The 17,786-nt window shown below is 39.4% G+C and overlaps 2 protein-coding genes across 5 annotated transcripts; one reads left to right on the forward strand and one right to left on the reverse strand.

Annotated features, from left to right (window-relative positions):
• Positions 1-1,562: 1,562 nt before the first annotated feature.
• Positions 1,563-12,147, reverse strand: prr5a (proline rich 5a (renal)). Of its 3 annotated transcripts, none has more exons than XM_034685800.1 (12): positions 12,034-12,120; positions 8,838-8,990; positions 7,488-7,630; positions 4,833-4,958; positions 4,662-4,742; positions 4,068-4,116; positions 3,903-3,960; positions 3,075-3,166; positions 2,819-2,959; positions 2,392-2,527; positions 2,008-2,286; positions 1,563-1,919 (listed from the first exon to the last, which is right to left on the reverse strand). In XM_034685800.1, exons 3-12 carry the CDS (start codon positions 7,628-7,630, stop codon positions 1,630-1,632), a joined length of 1,395 nt encoding a protein of 464 aa, XP_034541691.1. In that variant the 5' UTR covers positions 8,838-8,990; positions 12,034-12,120; the 3' UTR covers positions 1,563-1,629. The 3 variants fall into 3 exon arrangements, with proteins under 3 accessions (XP_034541691.1, XP_034541692.1, XP_034541693.1); XM_034685801.1 differs by lacking the exon at positions 12,034-12,120 and adding an exon at positions 9,199-9,518; XM_034685802.1 differs by lacking the exon at positions 8,838-8,990 and having other exon boundaries at positions 12,034-12,147.
• On the forward strand, positions 11,661-17,395 carry rad52 (RAD52 homolog, DNA repair protein). 2 transcript variants are annotated; one of them, XM_034685804.1, is made up of 12 exons: positions 11,661-11,796; positions 12,051-12,118; positions 13,773-13,874; positions 14,159-14,252; positions 15,133-15,200; positions 15,492-15,610; positions 15,741-15,816; positions 15,914-16,140; positions 16,236-16,426; positions 16,640-16,720; positions 16,830-17,078; positions 17,160-17,395. In XM_034685804.1, the coding sequence occupies exons 2-12, from the start codon at positions 12,065-12,067 to the stop codon at positions 17,219-17,221; spliced, it is 1,323 nt and encodes a 440-aa protein (XP_034541695.1). In that variant the 5' UTR covers positions 11,661-11,796; positions 12,051-12,064; the 3' UTR covers positions 17,222-17,395. The 2 variants fall into 2 exon arrangements, with proteins under 2 accessions (XP_034541695.1, XP_034541696.1); XM_034685805.1 differs by lacking the exon at positions 11,661-11,796 and adding an exon at positions 11,893-11,916.
• Positions 17,396-17,786: the final 391 nt, after the last annotated feature.

Genomic DNA, 17,786 nt, shown 5'->3' on the forward strand with positions numbered 1-17,786 from the left:
GAAACAGTAAAACTAAATCGAACTTCGATTGTTAATGCTCCCCTTAACAATATTTAAATTGTATTAATACAATAATTGATCCAAAAAAGAAGAGACAACACACTTTGAAAGTCAATTCAAATTTATTTCTTTTTTACTGGGCTAGTATAACAAATTAATACAAAGTACAACTCCATAGACATCATAGATTGTCAAAAAAAAGTCAAGTACAAAACGCTTGAGGTAAAACATCATTTTGAAAAAGATTCAGTTAAAAAGCCCTTAGTAAAATCTTAATTCATTTAAAGGTAGAAGCTCACTTTACACTATCTAGCTGTCCTAAAAAATAACAATGCACTTTTATTTACAATGTAGTGGTGGTGCAAAATACAGTGTGTGAGACAACATTCAGCCAAAATGGTCATGTCTTAGTCGAATGTAAACAATATCATTATTCTCCTCTGACTCCTGCTGTACAGAGCTAATGCAGAAAAGCAAATGCTGTCACACCAATGTTTGTTCTAAGAAAAGATTTTTGCAGTTTTGCATTTGACCTCCGTGAATGCTGCCGGCGATGAAAACAATGTAGAAGTCCACAATTTCAATAAATGTCGTACAAAAGTGAGAGCAGAAGACCTCAATACTGTGTTACTGCCGAGAGGCAAACAACAGTGTTAAAAGAAATGAGTAAACTGGTAAAGATCAAAATACATGGTTGTGAAACAAACCTGTGAAAGAAACCTTTTTTTTTGTTTGTTTTTTCATGTAAGTGTTGGTTGTAACTCCATCTCCTCAGCAGAAGTGTGAAACCAACGCTCTGTAAAAACCAAATAACTCCATTTTGGTTTTTATTCTTAGTTATAACTTCCGCCAAAGGATTAAATAATCCTTTATGTGTTTAAACCATGGTTTAAACTTAACATTGACTGTATTCAAATCTTCTGATATTGCCAAAAAATCTCCATTAAAAGACCATAAATAATAAGGACTTGAGTATTCCAGCTTTAAGAATTTACTGACAACTGCAGAATGTCTGTGACACTGGAGCTCAAACCTCCCTACTAAATATCATCTTGAAAAGTTGATTTAAATAAATAACTTCAAATAAAAAAGTAAACAATAACCAAAAAGACTGTACTGTACATTTGCATGTACTTGTTGGGTGCAATATCAGCCACCAATTATTATATTTTACATTCAAAATATGCAATGTAGGTTCTGGTAACAGAACAGAATACATTTTCTGTTGATTTCAATTTTTTTCCCCATGAGATATGTTGTTCTCAATAAGAATATTTTGAAATGTCAACAGATGTATCCCTTAAGAACCTTGTGGGACTTGCTTGGTTAAAATCTTTGAAAGCTCAGGATTAAAATACTTGGGCAAAGTCAAAATTATGGCGCTCTCCAGATGAAAACATTTCAGTCCTTGAATTCTAGTTTCTCTGGGACTTGTTTTGTTTTTCATTGAACAAAGGCTTGAGAGGTCTTACTTCTTTGTTGAAAGCACTTTGGAATGGACTCAACACAGAAAATAACTGTACTGTAAAGAGAGTAGAAGATGGTACCCATTCAATGTAATGTAGCTTTGTTAAATCTGTATTAATGACAGATTATTAATGCACACACTGTGACTGCGTGCAACCACAGCTACACAATGCTCTGTCTACTCTCGCGGCTGTATCCCAGAGCCTCTGAGGAGTGAGGAGGGAAATCGATGAATATCCCCTCAGAGTCTGAGTCTGCAGACTCCAGCACTTGTCCAATTATGGTTTCGGGGCTGGATGATTCACTGGGCGGTGTGGAGGATGCACCCATACTGAGATCAGTCATTGTTGTCGTGGCCTCAGTGCCGTGCAAAGCTCCTGAGGAGCGAAGGGGGAGGATGGACGGAGAGGACAGAGGCAAGTCCAAAACACTCGAACCTGCTTTCAAAATACCTGAGAAAGAGAGGGTTTCTACATTATCACGGATTGTGTATACTTTTTTAATACTTATACATATCTTACATTTTCACCAGTGTCATACCGTTGAACTGAGAGGTCACACACAGCCGGTTGGAGGCAGGGCCAGACAGTTCAGATCCTGAGGCTAGGTCAGCATAGGCCAGTCCTTGTTCCTCCAGGCATGATATAATCTCACAGGCCGAGTGGCGCCTAATTCCTCCACTGCCCACAGAGCTGGCATCTGGGTCATACTCGGCCACCGGGGTCAGCAGCAGAGGGATGTTGTAGCTTTTTGATCGTACCACAGGGTTCTTAGATGGTTGATCCGCAGACTTTGGCCAGCCCCACGGCAAACACTTCTCTAAAGACGTGAGGAAAAGTAGTCGTTGATTAATTCATGTGATGCTTCAGACACACACCATTATTACTCTGCTTTCTTGGGTTTGTATTGCCCACACTGTCTCACCCAGAACACAGCAGTTGGCCTCAGCACCATCTCCCGAGTAAAGCCCATGGGTGCCCAGGTAGGGGGAGACCACCTTCTGAACCAGAGACTCGAGCCTCAGGTACTCCTCATTCACACCACGAGACTCATGGACACCCTAAAAGCAGATTGAGAATTTAAGGCTCCAGTCTCACACTAGATTGGTTTTTCTTGGTTTTTCAAGTAATCAAGACCAACACAAAATTAATCACAGAATATTCTGATGACCAATTCATGGGTTAAGTTATTTATACAATAAAAATATAATTTTCTTATTCGCTGCTTTTCATGTTGTGAATATCTGTGTAATTTCATGTTTTAATTCCATGCTTATCAGCAACCAAAGACCAACATTGAAAGACTAAATAAAACAGAAAAGTGAGTGTTTCTTCTGCAGCTGTAGACCTACCTGTAGAATAAGCAGCATCTGTGTAACAGAGGGGGGCACCCGGGCTCGAGGTCGAGACAGGGCGTCCTCTAACTTTACACTCAGCACGATGGTGTTCCTGAAGTGAAGCAGAGCTAGCTGTTTGACGGAGGGCTCCTTACCCTGCGCAATAAGGACACAGATAAAAGGAGAAATGAGTGACAACCACCATGGTCCAGTTAATGTATGATTATAGTGTTACTTTTAAAACTAGATCAGTTACTAGATGGCTTTGTACCTGAACTGGATGAAAGATAGCCTGCAGCATAGAGAGGACGTCACAGAAGAAGAAGTCCCAGGTCTCTGCCAGAGAGTCCAATAACTTCTGACCTGCATCCATCGCATGGGAACAAACAGACAGATTAAAGCTTATTCCACCGGCACAGATGACTACTAAATGTTTCCTTGCATGTTTTACACAAAGAATAACAACTCCTGCCCTGAAGTTTGTGAGTTGAGCTCTCTCTATTTAAATGTACCACATTTTTCGTTAGCTTGACCTATTGCTAAAGCAAAATATCAGCTACTTCAGACATGAAGTATGATCGAATCGAATCATACTGAATCGAATGTAATTGAGTCGAATTGAATCAAATCGTATTGCATCATATGTATTCTATTCCATCAGATTATATTTAATCGTGTCGTGTCCTATCATATTGTGACATATGTGCACAAATGTAAATATGAATTATTATTATTATTATTTTTTAATCATTTTTATTATTTGTATTATTATTTTAATCAATATTATTTAAATCATTGTTTTAACATTTATTTATTTATCTTATTTATAAAAAAAATAAGTATTTATTTATCTATTTATTTCTTGTGTTCATCTGATCTTGTTAACTATGTACTGTATTGATTTTATTCTATTTTTAAGTATTTTATTTATAATCATGCTTTTTATAATTGTACCATTGCTGTTGTTTTCTGTCTCTCTGTTATTGTGTGAAGCACTTTGGGCTGCATGTTTTTATGTATGAAAGGTGATATAAAATAAGGTTGAGTTGAGTTATGTGTGTCTAACAGAATCCTATCATTAATGTAAAATCAGTCATACCTTCATAGAATCTTATTTTGTCCCGAAGAATGACCATGCCTTTGGTCAGCAGCTGATTCTGTGAAATAGTGAGAACATACCATTTTAGATAATAATCTGAGACAACACCAACATGAAAGTCCTGAATATGTGATAACTTAGTGGTAAAGAAGTAAAGTCAGCTACCTGGAGGTATTCTGTGAAGAAGGACCCAAGTTCAGTCTTCAGCAGATGCCTGCGGAAACAAACACACCACTTAATGACTCAAACAAAGAGTCAGAAATAATTAGAATGACAGTGTCAAACCATTCTTAGTTATTCTCTCATACTGTTTGGGTATGTGTTTACAACTCTAATTGCTGAACCCTTTGAATAACATGTGATTGTGCAGTTCTATAAAATAAAACCAATCTAATAAACACCCTGTTTTACTGTGTCATGAGTTAGTTTCCTGTAAGCAGTTGAAGAAGTGCGTGTCAGCCTCCTCGTGGCTTTTCTGAACGTGTAAATATGTTTCCTGGGCTCTTATGGAGGCTGATGCTATAAAAGTGATGGGTCTGGTTTCTGCAGATAATGAGATATCTGGCAAGACCACATGACTCCCCAGGCCCACGTACAGTACATACGCACAAACAAACTCATTCACAAGAAAATGTTCAGTCAGCAAATACAGGACAGATGGTAATTATACTTATTATAGCTCAAAATGACACCAACAGACTGAAATAAGTTTCCTTTTTTCTGCTGTTTGAGTGTTTTTGTAGCTGTCTCTGAACGTACCGGACGCCTTCATTGAGGACGTAGAGTTCGTTATCTGCCAAACCTTTCTTCTGGAAGACTGCTATCACGGCATTGTGGATGCTAAAACAAACACACACAAACAGCTCTATATTATTTGTAAAATGTATTAAAATCCCTGTATTTTGTCAATCCTTGTTGTAGAGTGTCTACCTGTTCCAGGTGGCGTTTGCTCCTGCCCTCTTCTGCTTCTCTCCTCTGTCCTCAGGTGAACCTTTCTCGCTCTTCCCCAGCTCGCTCAGGCTGGGAGAGCTCATCAACTTCAGCCGGTGCAATGTCCTCATGAGGGGGAAACAGAGTGTGCACTTAGTACAGGACAGGAGAGATAGAAGGTCAGGCTACAAGCTGCCATACAGAGACACAGAGAAGAAACACAAGGAAATTGCCAGAGGGAGGGGGGAGAACATAGGCAGCGTGAGTCTGAGAGAGTACGCAGAGGGGAAAAAGCACAATGACAACACAAAGAGCGGCCGGTGACAGAGGATAAGAGAAGTAGGACAGAATGATGCATGGTGAGAAGGAGGCAGTCCGTTAAGAGCAGGATGGGTGGAGCAAAGCTGGGAGGTGGCCCAGGTCTCAGAAAAAAGTAGAAAACAACAGCACATGCACTAGTGGGAGCATATTCTTCCTCCATCTATGCCTCTCTTTCGGCACAATACCGCCATTGATGCAAACAAATATTTATGCAGAGCACAGATGCCACAGAACTGCAGAATGAGCAGAATAAAGCAGTTGGGTCTTTGTTGTGCTTGTCACTGTACGGAGAGGAGGTGGAGGAGGAAGTCCTCCGGCTTATTGACAACAACAGGGATAGGAAGCAGTGACACAATACAGGACAATGAAGAAGGTTTTCCTGCTCTCCTATTTTCAGGACAGCCGGTGCAGGATGACAAAAGTAAAAAAGGCAGACCGAAACTGGATGGCAGTGATGTTGATATTTGAGAATTCAAACATTCAGTTTCTCCCTGCTTCATAAGCACTCAAACAGCTTGAAGTCTGGGGAATAAATCCTCTTTTTCCTAACTGTCTGATACAGTCACACTATCATTTTGAATTAGATTAAAGAGCTCTTGATAAAACTTCTCATTTAACAAAATTAACAAACAATAATTCATGTTTAGATTGCTGAATTGCTCCATAAGTGAAAAGTCTGCAGACCCTCTAATAATATGGATACATTACTCCAAATTCAACATGGCATGTTTGGCATTTCTGGGAACCTTTGTGATCTTCTTGAGAAAAAGAAAACTAACATTAATTTGAGCAACATTTTGGCTGCACATCATATCTGGTGATGACTGACACAACACCACTGAATGTTAGGAAGTCTGAGTTATATTATGTCATTCAGGTAGATATTCTTATTCATTGTATTCCTGCAGCTCATTTAAGAAAGACAGATACCACTCTAAACACACTCAAGACAAAGCTACAGACCGCAGCTTTGAATAAAGACTGAAAACATGACACTGCTAGCATGGTCCTGCAGAAGGGTTAAACATGGAGCTGCATGTTGGACTATTTCTTCATTTGACCGTGAAACTGCCAGATAATCAGAGCAGACTACAGGGAGACACTGTACTCTACAAAGTGAAACACCCTCACTATGACTACATGTGCCTTTCATACTAAAATATCTTTTTAAAAGTAGAAAACCAGACCAAATGTGTAAATTAGTAAGCTTTAAACATTACTGCTGGCAGAATGTTTTTCCTTTTGCAAAGCATTCTTTTTGCCAAGCTAAGCTAACAGGCATTAGCTTCAAATTTACTTTGAAGACATGAGAGTTTAATATGCAAATCTCCAGTAAACTATTATTTATACAACACTTTAATGTGTAATCAATTCACATTACTAATCTGCATACATGTAGTATTTACTGATACAATATACCTGCATAGGCAAGGCAGCTTTATTTGTATAGCGCATTTCATACAAGAGGGCAGCTCAATGTGCTTTACATTAAAACATTAAAACATTAAAAGCATAGGAAACATTTAGACAAGCATAAAAGAGCACAATCAAAATGACAAATATAATAAACCTGAAAAGAAAAGGAAAATTAGAAATAAAATTAAAAATAAGAACTGCATTTAAAGCAAGTTAAAATGAGCTAAGATAGGAAGGCAGTGGCAAATAAAAAGGTCTTAGTTTTTGATTTAAAAGAGGTGAGAGTTGGAGCAGACCTACAGCTTTCAGGGAGTGTGTTTCAGATATGTTGTGCACAATGACAAAACGCTGCTTCACCATGTTTCCTTCTGATAGGGTTATATTGTCATTATGTTAGCCCTGAAGATTTGCTAGTCCAACTCTACATAAGCTGTCTCCACCCAAACAGGAAAATGACTTCAAACCAAATTAAACATTGCAGCCACAGGAATGATCACAATTTTCAATGAACACCCACTCACATAAAAAAACAATAAAGATTAAAAAATCCAGATTAGAGATACAGTTTACATTTTTCTAGAGAGACTGGTGAAAAGAAGCACTTTGTAGAATCAGAAATGATGATTGTGAACCCACAACAACCCGTCGTTCCAAACCCACATACAAGCAGACAGAAAAAATGAAAGGCAATTCTACAAATTAATGACATGTAAACATGTTAGGAAATGAGTCAATCAAACATCCCACCAGGAGATCATTATCATTTGGTCAACATGTGCTGCGAGCAAAGCTCAGCAGCTAACTGAAATCCTCTGGGATAAAAGCTGGTGGGATTTTCACGAACACTCATTTATATTTCATGCATTTTCCAGGATGCTGTATGTTGTGAAATTTTAATCTCAGGAACTGAGCCTTTACCTCCTGATTGGATGCTCACTGCTGGTGTCCATGTCTGGGCTCGGGGGAGGGGCCGAAAAGGTGCTGAAGTTGAGTGACAGGGGCCGAGAGGAGGGTCTGGAGGAGGGCCGAGAGGCGTGCCTCCGCCTGAGTCCATCAAGCATCTGAACACAAGAGAGGAAATTATAAAGGAGAAATGTTAACCAAGGGTTGACTGAAGATAAACAGATCATCAAAGGCACGTGAAGTCTACAGGAGAGATCATACAGGCAGCACACGGCGAGGTGAGGCATCAGTGAGGAATGTCTGAGACTCTGACACAGACATGACTACTGTTACTGTGAGACGATGAATGAATTAAAAACAGGCAGACTAAATAAACTACAGTCAAACGTATGGTAAAAAGAGGTACTGAAAGCTATCCTAGACACACATTTATGACCTGCTTAAAGGAGAGTAAAATCAGCTGGGTGCTTTCCATTTCCTTATTCTGTACAAATGACTGTTATTTCAACACAATGTAGGAGTGTTTTGAAAGCAGATGTGAAGCACACTCACACATTACCTCAGAGAACAAATGAGGAAATGCATGTTAGTACATGTACAGTAGGGAAGTGAGTGTTGTTCCAGTAAAAGCAGGGTAGCCATGATGGAGTACTTCTTTACAGTATTGTCTGTTTGGGTGTCTCCCCCCATTTAACCATACTGTACATAGTAAAGCACCATCCCCTGGTCAGAGGGGAGAACAACAGTCTGGGCTGTCACTCCTCAGACAAAGACACATCAACCCCCCTCAGTGCCACCCTCACTGCCATTGATAACATGTGTGACTGCTGTTACTTCAGGGGGATTGACCTGTACTTTCATCACAGTAACATCACATCTCAGTCAGTGGTACAGAGGCGCACCACACACAGTCTGCCCAATGTGCCCTGCCACGCCAGTCTGGGCACTTCTGCTTTTGTTCACCCCTCCTCCTCCTTGTCTCCCAGGGGCGACTACAGCCAGATCGATGCCACTTTCATTTCTATTAGTCTCTGTTGCTTTTCTGGCCTATTGATACCCAGCTCTACAGTCACATGTTTAATCGGTACAAAATAGAAAATCAATCGGCCACACGAGCAGTCAAGAGTCCACGTTTGTCCTACAGGGAGGAATGTACAGCCAGTCGTGCGTACGTGGAGGTTTTTCTATTTTTTTCTACCTGTATGGACGCGAGAATGAGGCATTGTAAACAATGTGTCTGATGAGCACACACAGCCTAGCGGAGATGTATCACAAAGTCCATCTATCGAGAAACACTGGATCATAATGGCCACAAAGTTGCCGTATGTCATGCGCCTCTGCCCGCCCACTGTAGCCTGCACTCACCGTGCCGTATCCTGTGTTGCTCCTGTAGGGATGAATCGGTCATGTAGTACTGGTTGTGGATGTGTTAGCTCTCGAGGCTCATCAGCGGCTGGCTCCTCTACTGTTCCCCGCCCGTCTGCGCACCCACACGGGCATCAGGGTGCAGGGTCCGACCTGCGGTGCGGTGAAGGGGGACTCATTCATGAAGCATGCAGCGCCGTGTGCTCGCTCGCTCTCCGGCTCGCCCCCGCTTTGTTTTGACGAGATGCAAAGCAAAAACCTGGGCGCGGTCACGAGCAGTAAGTGCGCGCGCACTGTGGTTAGAACCGTATGCAAAAGAGGGGAATTACTGGGATTCAAGAAAAGCACGACTTGTACCTACCATGTCCCGGACAGGCCAAGATTTATTTCCCTTCATTTCCCGAGTGTGAAACTCCGGCTGTGTGAGACTTAACTGCCCTGCAATAACATAATCCTCTGCAAAATAAACTAGACATGAAGCCAGATTTATGAGCACTATATCACAGTGGAACATTCAGGTGTGCACTGAACACATTGGTACAGGCAAAAGGCCTCCATGCGCCACGTTCCTTTGGCCTCGTGCATGCATGTGGACACATGAACAAAGTGGAGGAGGAAGTGAACGCGTATTATCCAACACTGACCCCAATCTATGCCTTTCAACACAGTGGGTCTTTTGCCATCTGTCAGCAGGCGCGGGCATTTTGCAGATAATCCCCCCCTTTGCCACGAGTCGTGCTTTAGCCTAAATAACCTAATCTCGTGATAAACTTAACTGGAGTAAGAATCACGCTAAACCAGAATCACAGTACATTAGACTGCCCTGATGTAAGATAAATACTGTAGTTTTTGCAGCCATGATCAATATACAGGCCACTGCAGGCCAAGTGACATTTTTGTGAATGCTGTTAATCTTCATGTTTCTGCCAAACAGGTCAGATAGGTAAGAGGAGACATGCAAACCCCCAGATACAGTGTTATAACATTATTGTAATCCCTTTAGATAATTTATTTGTAACCAATGAAAACATGCAATTTTTTTTTTTATCTGTCAGTCCCTACATCCATTTCTTTTCTTTTCCGAGCATACTGGTACACCTGTGAAATAATCACACCTGACAATTAAGTCACTATTTCACAAGGCAAACAGTTATCTTAAAATTGCTGTCATTATCATTAATCCAAAGATTCCACATAAGTGTGCAACACGATAACCACTCAGGCCTTTCCTTCTATCTCCATAGTACAGAGTTTTGTGTAGCCTATTTGATAAATTTAAAGGGAAGGGTGGTGAACTAAGCAACTTAAAGCTGTTTATTCTCAGTTGTTGTGTTGTATAGTGACGAAATGAAGGGGATATCCTGTATGTACATCAATAAGGGCATGATGGAAACATCTGTCATTCAGTCCTCAAACACAGGGGTTCCCAAACTTTTCAGCCCGCGACCCCCAAAATATAGATGCCAAAGACTCACGACCCCCACTGTCCCTCAAAGTGATTTAATGTGTCTTCATTTAGCTGGTCGGCAGAAATTTAGCCTATCTAATTGAGCATGTGGCTGTGTTTCCTGTGCTGTTATAAATTAACCTACTGCTACTGATGCTTTTGATAATTAACTGTTCACTAACCCTAAACTTAGGAGTCATCTGACAAAATGAAAGGCAGAAAACTCATTACATTTTCTATTTTCAAGGTTTTAGTTCAAGTTTAGCTACTATTTCTGTCGATATTTTTTTACTATAAACGGATAAATAATTATATATAAGTAATACAAAACCAACAAAGAGAAGAAAAAAAATGAATAAATACAAAAAATGCCAAAAACAATGAGAATAATAAACAAATAATAATTAACAGTACAAACAAAAAGGAAGATCAACATAAGAAAACAAGGTAAATAAAGAAAAATAAATAATAATAATAATAATAATAATAATAATAATAATAATAATAATAATAATAGATATTTTTAGATTACTTAAAAAAAATAAATCTGGAAGACATCAAACAAACAAACAACAACAACCCCCCATTTGTGTGTTGCAACCCCCCAGGGAGTCCCGACCCACACTTTGGGAACCCCTGCTCAAACACACCGCAAAGAAGGTAACGTTTCTATCTAACATGTTGACAAGAGCGATTATGATTATGGATGGGGCTCAGAAATATTGTCAACAAAACTATATTGGATTGACTTTACTGTTAGACTATAGCATATGCCAACAACATGTGGACTGTCTAAGAAAGCTGTTTCAAGAAAATAGATAGATGTTAGTGGTGGGCGTATCGATTCTGTGGTATCGATATATCGATATTCACATGCTGCTAATTTGAGTGTTGATTACTCTAATAAAATATCGATACTAATCAATACATGAAAAATATATGCGCATGTGTCACTTCTGATTCTTTTAGGGTAACTTACTCCAAAGTTTCAAATTCAGAGACATCATGATCACAGTGTCATTTAACAGTAGTCATGGTGAAGAGGCTATTTTAAGCTTTCCACTCAGAGAATTTAAATAGAGGATGTTGATTATTTATTATTTATGTGTTTTTCTAAATTTATTTCATTGTTTTAAAAAGGCCAGCAAATGATTTGCATATTAAAGTTTTTAATTTAACAGTATTTGTCATGGGACTTGTCTTTAAAGGGTTACATTTTATTAAAAAAAATAAATCACTGAAAGTATTGGTATCGGGTATCGAATAAATTGCAAAAAAGTAATCGGTATCGTATCGAATCATAAAAGTGTGGTATCGCCCAGCACTAATCGATGTTCATCTAGACATTTCAGTGACAAATCGATTTTCCGAGGGTCCTTGAAGGCGGCATAGACTCCTCCCAGCTGGTCAGAGCGGGAAGTTCAGATGTTCTTCCTATTGAGCTGAAACAAACACTTCAATACTCGGCTGACTTACACAGCACAATAACCACCTTTAGATGTAGTGTAACAGGTGAGTTAGTGTTGATATGATCGAATTAACAAAAAGACGTCTCCGTGTTCGACCTGCTAATATACAGACCTTATTTATACAGTCTATGATACAGACCTTTAGTGCTAGCTTCACTACTTGGTCAATTCTGTCAGATGTTCCGTTTTAGCTTTGAACTAATAAGTTACCCATAACATTAACTAAAAGGGATTTTGGGGATTAAGGGTAGCTGACAGCAGTGTTGATACAATAACTTACTTTTATTTGACTTTAAGGAAGCTCTGCAGTCATGTCCAGTCACACGGAAGAGAGGAGCAGCTCTGCACTGAAGAGCTTTGGACAGGTGGGCAGAAAAACACAACTTCCCCGAGCCTTTAATTCAGCTGCATCTTGTGTGGATGATTGAACCAGCATTAAGTTTTCAAATGCCAGCTAATTTCAAACATTCGTTTCTTCACACCTCTTGTTTACCTCGTCATATAACTATAATGCATCTATTCATCCCAACATATTTTGTATTGAATTTAAATTGAATTCTGTAGATCTGTACATTGTGTGATTGCCTGTATGGGGCGCCGTTTGTAAAGTTGTGCACACTGAAAATAACAGCAACAATTCTCCGCATTCAGCTCCAAAACGTTATAACAATTTAGAGTGAATTTTAAAAAGTCACTTTTTTTTAATCACATTTAGAGGAACATTTGTGATCTTCTTCACATTTAATTTTGTTGTGAAAAATATATTAAGCTAAAATCATTGTTAAATCCAAATGCTAAATATAAATATAAATGTTAAATCGAAATCTTTAACTATATCATGGAGTTTACGGGCTGCTTATCCCTTGTGTTGTTATGCTTTATTTATTGTAAAAAAGATACACATGAAATATGAAATTTGCAGTTGTATGAACATTATCTCTTTTGGCCTATGTTTTTTTTTCCTCTATTCTTTTGCCTGCTTTTTCAATTTTCAATTTTTATTCTTTCACCTTATTTATGTGCGAAGAGATGTAGGGGGTGGGGGGTTAAAGGGAAGTAAAAACTTGTGAACGTTTTGCACTCAAAAAGAAAACAGTAAAAATAATATTGGAAAAATCTAAATCTAAATGTTAAATGTTAAATCTAAATGTTAAAGGTTGCTCAGTGATCCTAAATATTTAGCTGATATGCGGCAGTGTGAATTTGCATATCAGCTAAATATTTAGCATCGCGGAGCAACATTTAACATTTATATTTATATTTATTATTTATATCTAACATTTAGATTTAGATTTAGCATTTGGATTTAACAACAATTTAACTTAATTTATTTTTCACCACAAAATTAAATGTGAAGAAGATCACAAATATCCCTCTAAATGTGATTTTAAAAAAAGGGACTTTTAACAATTTGGAGCCAAATGTGGAGAATTGTTGCTGTTATTTTCAGTGTGCACAACTTTACAAACTGCGCCCCAGATGCCTGCCATAGTGAAAATTGCTCCAAAAGTCAGAACAGCTATGTAAAGCTGTCCCCCTCCCTTCCACATTAAAAGGAATTATTAAATACCACCTGGAATTCCTGGAGATCTGTTTTGGTTTTCTACTGTTTGATTTACAAATGTGTGCAATCCAAAATCCTGACATATCTTGGATGCACAAGTTCACCTGAGGGCCCTTGGTTTCACTTAATCTTATGATTAAGGGGTTCTACAAAGCATTTCAGGTCATCATTATCTTAGTTTTTGCACAATCCCAATGCCATCCATTTGAATTTGCAGTTGTAACATGACAACAAATAGAAATGTTCAAGAAGAGTGGATGCATAAGCACAACACAAAAAGTACAATATTTAACCGAATCAGCTGTATAGATGGAAGTCACCTTTAAAATGTTCTGTTCATGCCTTGGCAGAAGACAGTTTGGCTTTGTTTGAGTTGTACATTTCGAAGATCAGTGACGATTGACAGAAAAACCATTCATGTCTTTTGCCTTTCCTAACTGGAATGGGTTTCTCAGTGTACCTACACAGCTGATGAGTACCAGGCAGTGCAAAACGCTCTGCAGCAGAGGCTGGGACCAGAGTACATCAGTACCAGAGTGGCAGGAGGAGGACAGAAGGCAAGTCTTTGTTTGTGTCCCTGCTGTTGTTTTGGGCCCAGCTGTGGGGCCGGTTTGTAGTGAACTGTAGAAGTGTTGCAAAAAATAATAGTTAAATGTGTTTATTTGAACATGGTTTGTATTTACACTATAGCTGCATGCATGCATTCAATCCCACTTAAACAGCTTTCTCATATTTACTCAACAAAGAGCATTTTAACCAACATGTGCATGATTTTCAGTTTGACAAATCCATATGATCCATACGCTCCCTCTTCTGTCTGCATGTGTGTGGACCCTTGTAGGTGTGCTATGTTGAAGGACATCGTGTGATCGGCCTCGCCAATGAGATGTTTGGGTACAATGGGTGGTCTCACTCTATCTCTCAGCAGAATGTTGGTACGACTGATGGTGCTTTTTATTTATTTTTTAATTTTATAAACTTTGTTCACTGATTTTCACTAAGAAAAACAATCGTAAGACAAGAAGCAAGTATATTGAAAATAAACAGATGAAAACAATAATCTAAACTAGGGATGCACAATATTGGATTTTTTGCCGATATCCGATATGCCGATATTTTGCAACTAATTTAGCCGATTACCGATACCAATATTTTTCCCTAATTGCAGAGATCAATTCTCTTCTGTATTGGAATTAGTGTACAGTATTATGGTGATACTCTTATCGCATTTGTTATGGAATAACAGTAAGTAAACCTAACCTCTGTTCACAGGGAACATGTGAAAAGTTCAACTGTACAGCAATTAAACCCAAATTAAATAAAATAGTTTACTCTTTGACAGTAAATGTGCCTAAATTAGTCAGCTACATGTACCTTACAGACTTCTGCTTAAATTCAAGTTCAACTTAAACATGAGCCCAACATGTGTGCAGCAGCTCATTATTTTATTGGCGGATATTGGCCGATATCAGATAGTTAATTTTAAAGCCAATATCGGCTGATACCGATAATGTGCTGATAATATCGTGCACCCCTAATCTAAACATAGTAAGACACACCATGATGATACTCAATCTAAAGATATACAGCAAGCCGAGCTGTTGACATTAGATAAAAAAAGGATCCCAGATTTTTTGAAAGATGAGTTTTGCCACCCAGGGTCAGCCTAATCTTTTGATTTCGAGACAATAAAGCACACTCTTAATCCAGCTCGAATGGGTAGGTGGGACAGAGGACTTCCAATTCAACAATATCTGCTTTTTCTTAAAGTAAAATTACAGTCACAGAGTCAGAATAACTGTTTATATTCAACAGACTTTGTCGACCTCATCAACGGGAAGTTCTACGTTGGAGTCAGCGCGTTTGTCAAAGTGCAGTTGAAGGTCAGATGTTGATTGTAATTTCACTCCTGTTTTACATGACAATTCATTTCACTTCATATTCTAAATTGTGTGTCCGTCTTTGCATTCACATCAACCTCCCATCCCCCTCATTTTGTCTGCATGTACTTTGTATGTATGTATGTATGTGTGTGTGTGTGTGTGTGTGTGTGTGTGTGTGTGTGTGTGTGTGTGTGTGTGTGTGTGTGTGTGTGTGTGTGTGTGTGTGTGTGTGTGTGTGTGTGTGTGTGTGTGTGTGTGTGTGTGTGTGTGTGATGCATACTCTCCATGCAGGATGGAGCATTTCATGAGGATGTAGGGTATGGAGTTAGTGAAGGTCTGAAGTCTAAAGCTCTGTCACTGGAAAAGGCAAGAAAGGAAGCAGTCACAGATGGCATGAAGAGAGCCCTGAAGTACTGGAAACTGCACTTCTTCTAAAAATACATCAAGTCTCAAATTAAAGACATTAAGTACATTATGTTTTGTTTAATGAAGACTGATTCAATGCTTATGATGATACTTTATTTGTGTGTCTGTGTTGAGATGCTTCGGAAATGCCCTTGGAAACTGCATCCTGGATAAGCAGTACCTTATAGCCATAAACAAGATCCCCAAACAGGTCAGATCCAGAATGTAAACTTGAAGTATTTCATGTTTTTCTTTTAAACAAACAATGATCAGTATGGTTCATACTGTCATTGCTCTTGTGCTCAAAGCCTCCTCCTCCTCTGGACCCTGCTCGGACCAAACGCACAGAAGGTGAGCCGTTAGCGGACAAGGCTCGCTTCTCTAGTCTAGTCCAGGAGGAAAGGCGTGTGTCAGTAGGAGGTGCTGTCAGGATGCCACTGGAACCCAGAGTCCCACACCAGAACTGTTCAGATGTTCACACCCCTAATGCTGCAGACCCTGCTTCCAGTCGGGAGAGGGAGAACATGGACTACAGGTGAACAGAATGGATCTGGTTTAAAATGTGCTGCATCCAAATCTGCATAAGCAAAATAAGCTTAAATATGTTTCCCTGTTTTTTTTCCTTTCAAGACCTGCCGCTGACTCGGTGGATGTTGAGGGGTCTGCTGGTCACTCAGACCCCAAACAGCTGAGAAAGCTTCGACAGCAGCAGCTTCAGCAGAAGTTCAGGAGAGAGATGGAGGCCAAGAGGATGCAGCAGAACCAAGATCAAACCAAGTCTGAGAGCACAGAGGTCGCTATTGAACCAGGATCCAGCAGATGTGAGATTTTCGTTTGTAATGCACAGATTCAAAGCTAAGGGCTCAAACTTAAGTTTCCATACACTGGACATTCAAACTAACAACTATTTGCAGGTTTACAGATAGAAGTGGACTCCTCTTTATTTGCAAATATAAGTTGTAAGCTTCAAAGCTGCTTTTTTTTCTGAATCAGTTTTACTCTGTTTATTCAAATTGTGGTATCCATTCCTCCAGGTCATGAAGGAGCCCCTTCGCTCAGTGACATCAGCTCAGGGGAACACAATAAGCCCAGCAACAGGGATGAGTATTTAACAGGTGCTTAGAGCCACCAGCAGAGGGCTCTGCTCATCACATGTTGAAGAAGCCTGCCTCTCTTCACCTGGTAGCCGCCAGCATCACTCAGTGTGCATGTTTGTCCCTGCAGATGATCCTGAGCTCTGGAACTTTACTCTAGATGGGATCGAGGAGCTGGATGGCCGAGGTGGTGGTGGCGCTCCTTCCAGGATGCTCAGGCCAAGCACACCTGGGAATCACCAGATGCAGACTCGCAGTAAGACCCCTCAGAGGACCCTCGGCGGACCTCCAGATGAGGCTCCATCATATGATACAGGACAGAATATGGCACAGTCCAGACCCTGTTTTCAGAACCAGAACCAATACCAGTCCAGACCAGGTGAGGTTCCTCAAGAGTAAAAGTTAGAATGCTGTCGGCTGAATTTGTCTGATCTTCAATTTATTTTTTTTTATATTTCAGGTGAAGCACTGAGTCCATACAGAGCAGGACAGCACATGAAGAAACGCAGACTGGACACCTGAGGTTTAATGATCAACACTTTACACAGCACTGTGTGCAATCAGGCCACATTATTTAACTTTGTGTATTTATTATTGTGTTTTTTTAAGTCCATTTTAGCTGACTTGCTTTATGTTTAATTTTTGGAGAAATGTTGTCTGGTTTCATAAAAAATAAACAACCACATTAGGCTTAGATTTCTTTATCTACTATGGTTTTTGTTCTGACCTTGATCATCGTTGGCGATGCGATAACTTAGATTTTATCCTGCTGTGAAGTACTTTTGATTAAATTAAAAAAATATATATATACAGTATCTCACAAAAGTGAGTACACCCCTCACATTTCTGCACATATTTAATTATATCTTTTCATGGTACAACACTGAAGAAATGACACTTTGATACAATGTAAAGTAGTCAGTATACAGCTTGTATGACAGGGTAAATTTACTGTACCCTCAAAATAACTAAACACACAGCCATTAATGTCTAAACCACCAACAACAAAAGTGAGTACACCCTTAAGTGAAAATGTCCAAATTAGGCCCAAAGTGTTGATATTTTGTGTGGCCACCATTATTTTCCA

Source organism: Notolabrus celidotus, chromosome 6 (genome assembly GCF_009762535.1).
Source record: "Notolabrus celidotus isolate fNotCel1 chromosome 6, fNotCel1.pri, whole genome shotgun sequence".
NCBI classification, from domain to species: domain Eukaryota; kingdom Metazoa; phylum Chordata; class Actinopteri; order Labriformes; family Labridae; genus Notolabrus; species Notolabrus celidotus.

Excerpts from the sequence above, each read along its gene's own strand:
- rad52 (XM_034685804.1), top strand. The coding sequence starts at position 12,065 with ATGTCCAGTCACACGGAAGAGAGGAGCAGCTCTGCACTGAAGAGCTTT. Across the intron at positions 12,119-13,772 it reads CACTGAAGAGCTTTGGACAG|TGTACCTACACAGCTGATGA; the intron begins GTGGGCAGAAAA and ends TGGGTTTCTCAG. Across the intron at positions 15,201-15,491 it reads TTGTCAAAGTGCAGTTGAAG|GATGGAGCATTTCATGAGGA; the intron begins GTCAGATGTTGA and ends CTCTCCATGCAG.
- prr5a (XM_034685802.1), bottom strand. The coding sequence starts at position 7,630 with ATGCTTGATGGACTCAGGCGGAGGCACGCCTCTCGGCCCTCCTCCAGA. Across the intron at positions 4,959-7,487 it reads AGTGAGCATCCAATCAGGAG|GACATTGCACCGGCTGAAGT; the intron begins GTAAAGGCTCAG and ends CCCCCTCATGAG. Across the intron at positions 1,920-2,007 it reads TGTGACCTCTCAGTTCAACG|GTATTTTGAAAGCAGGTTCG; the intron begins GTATGACACTGG and ends TCTCTTTCTCAG.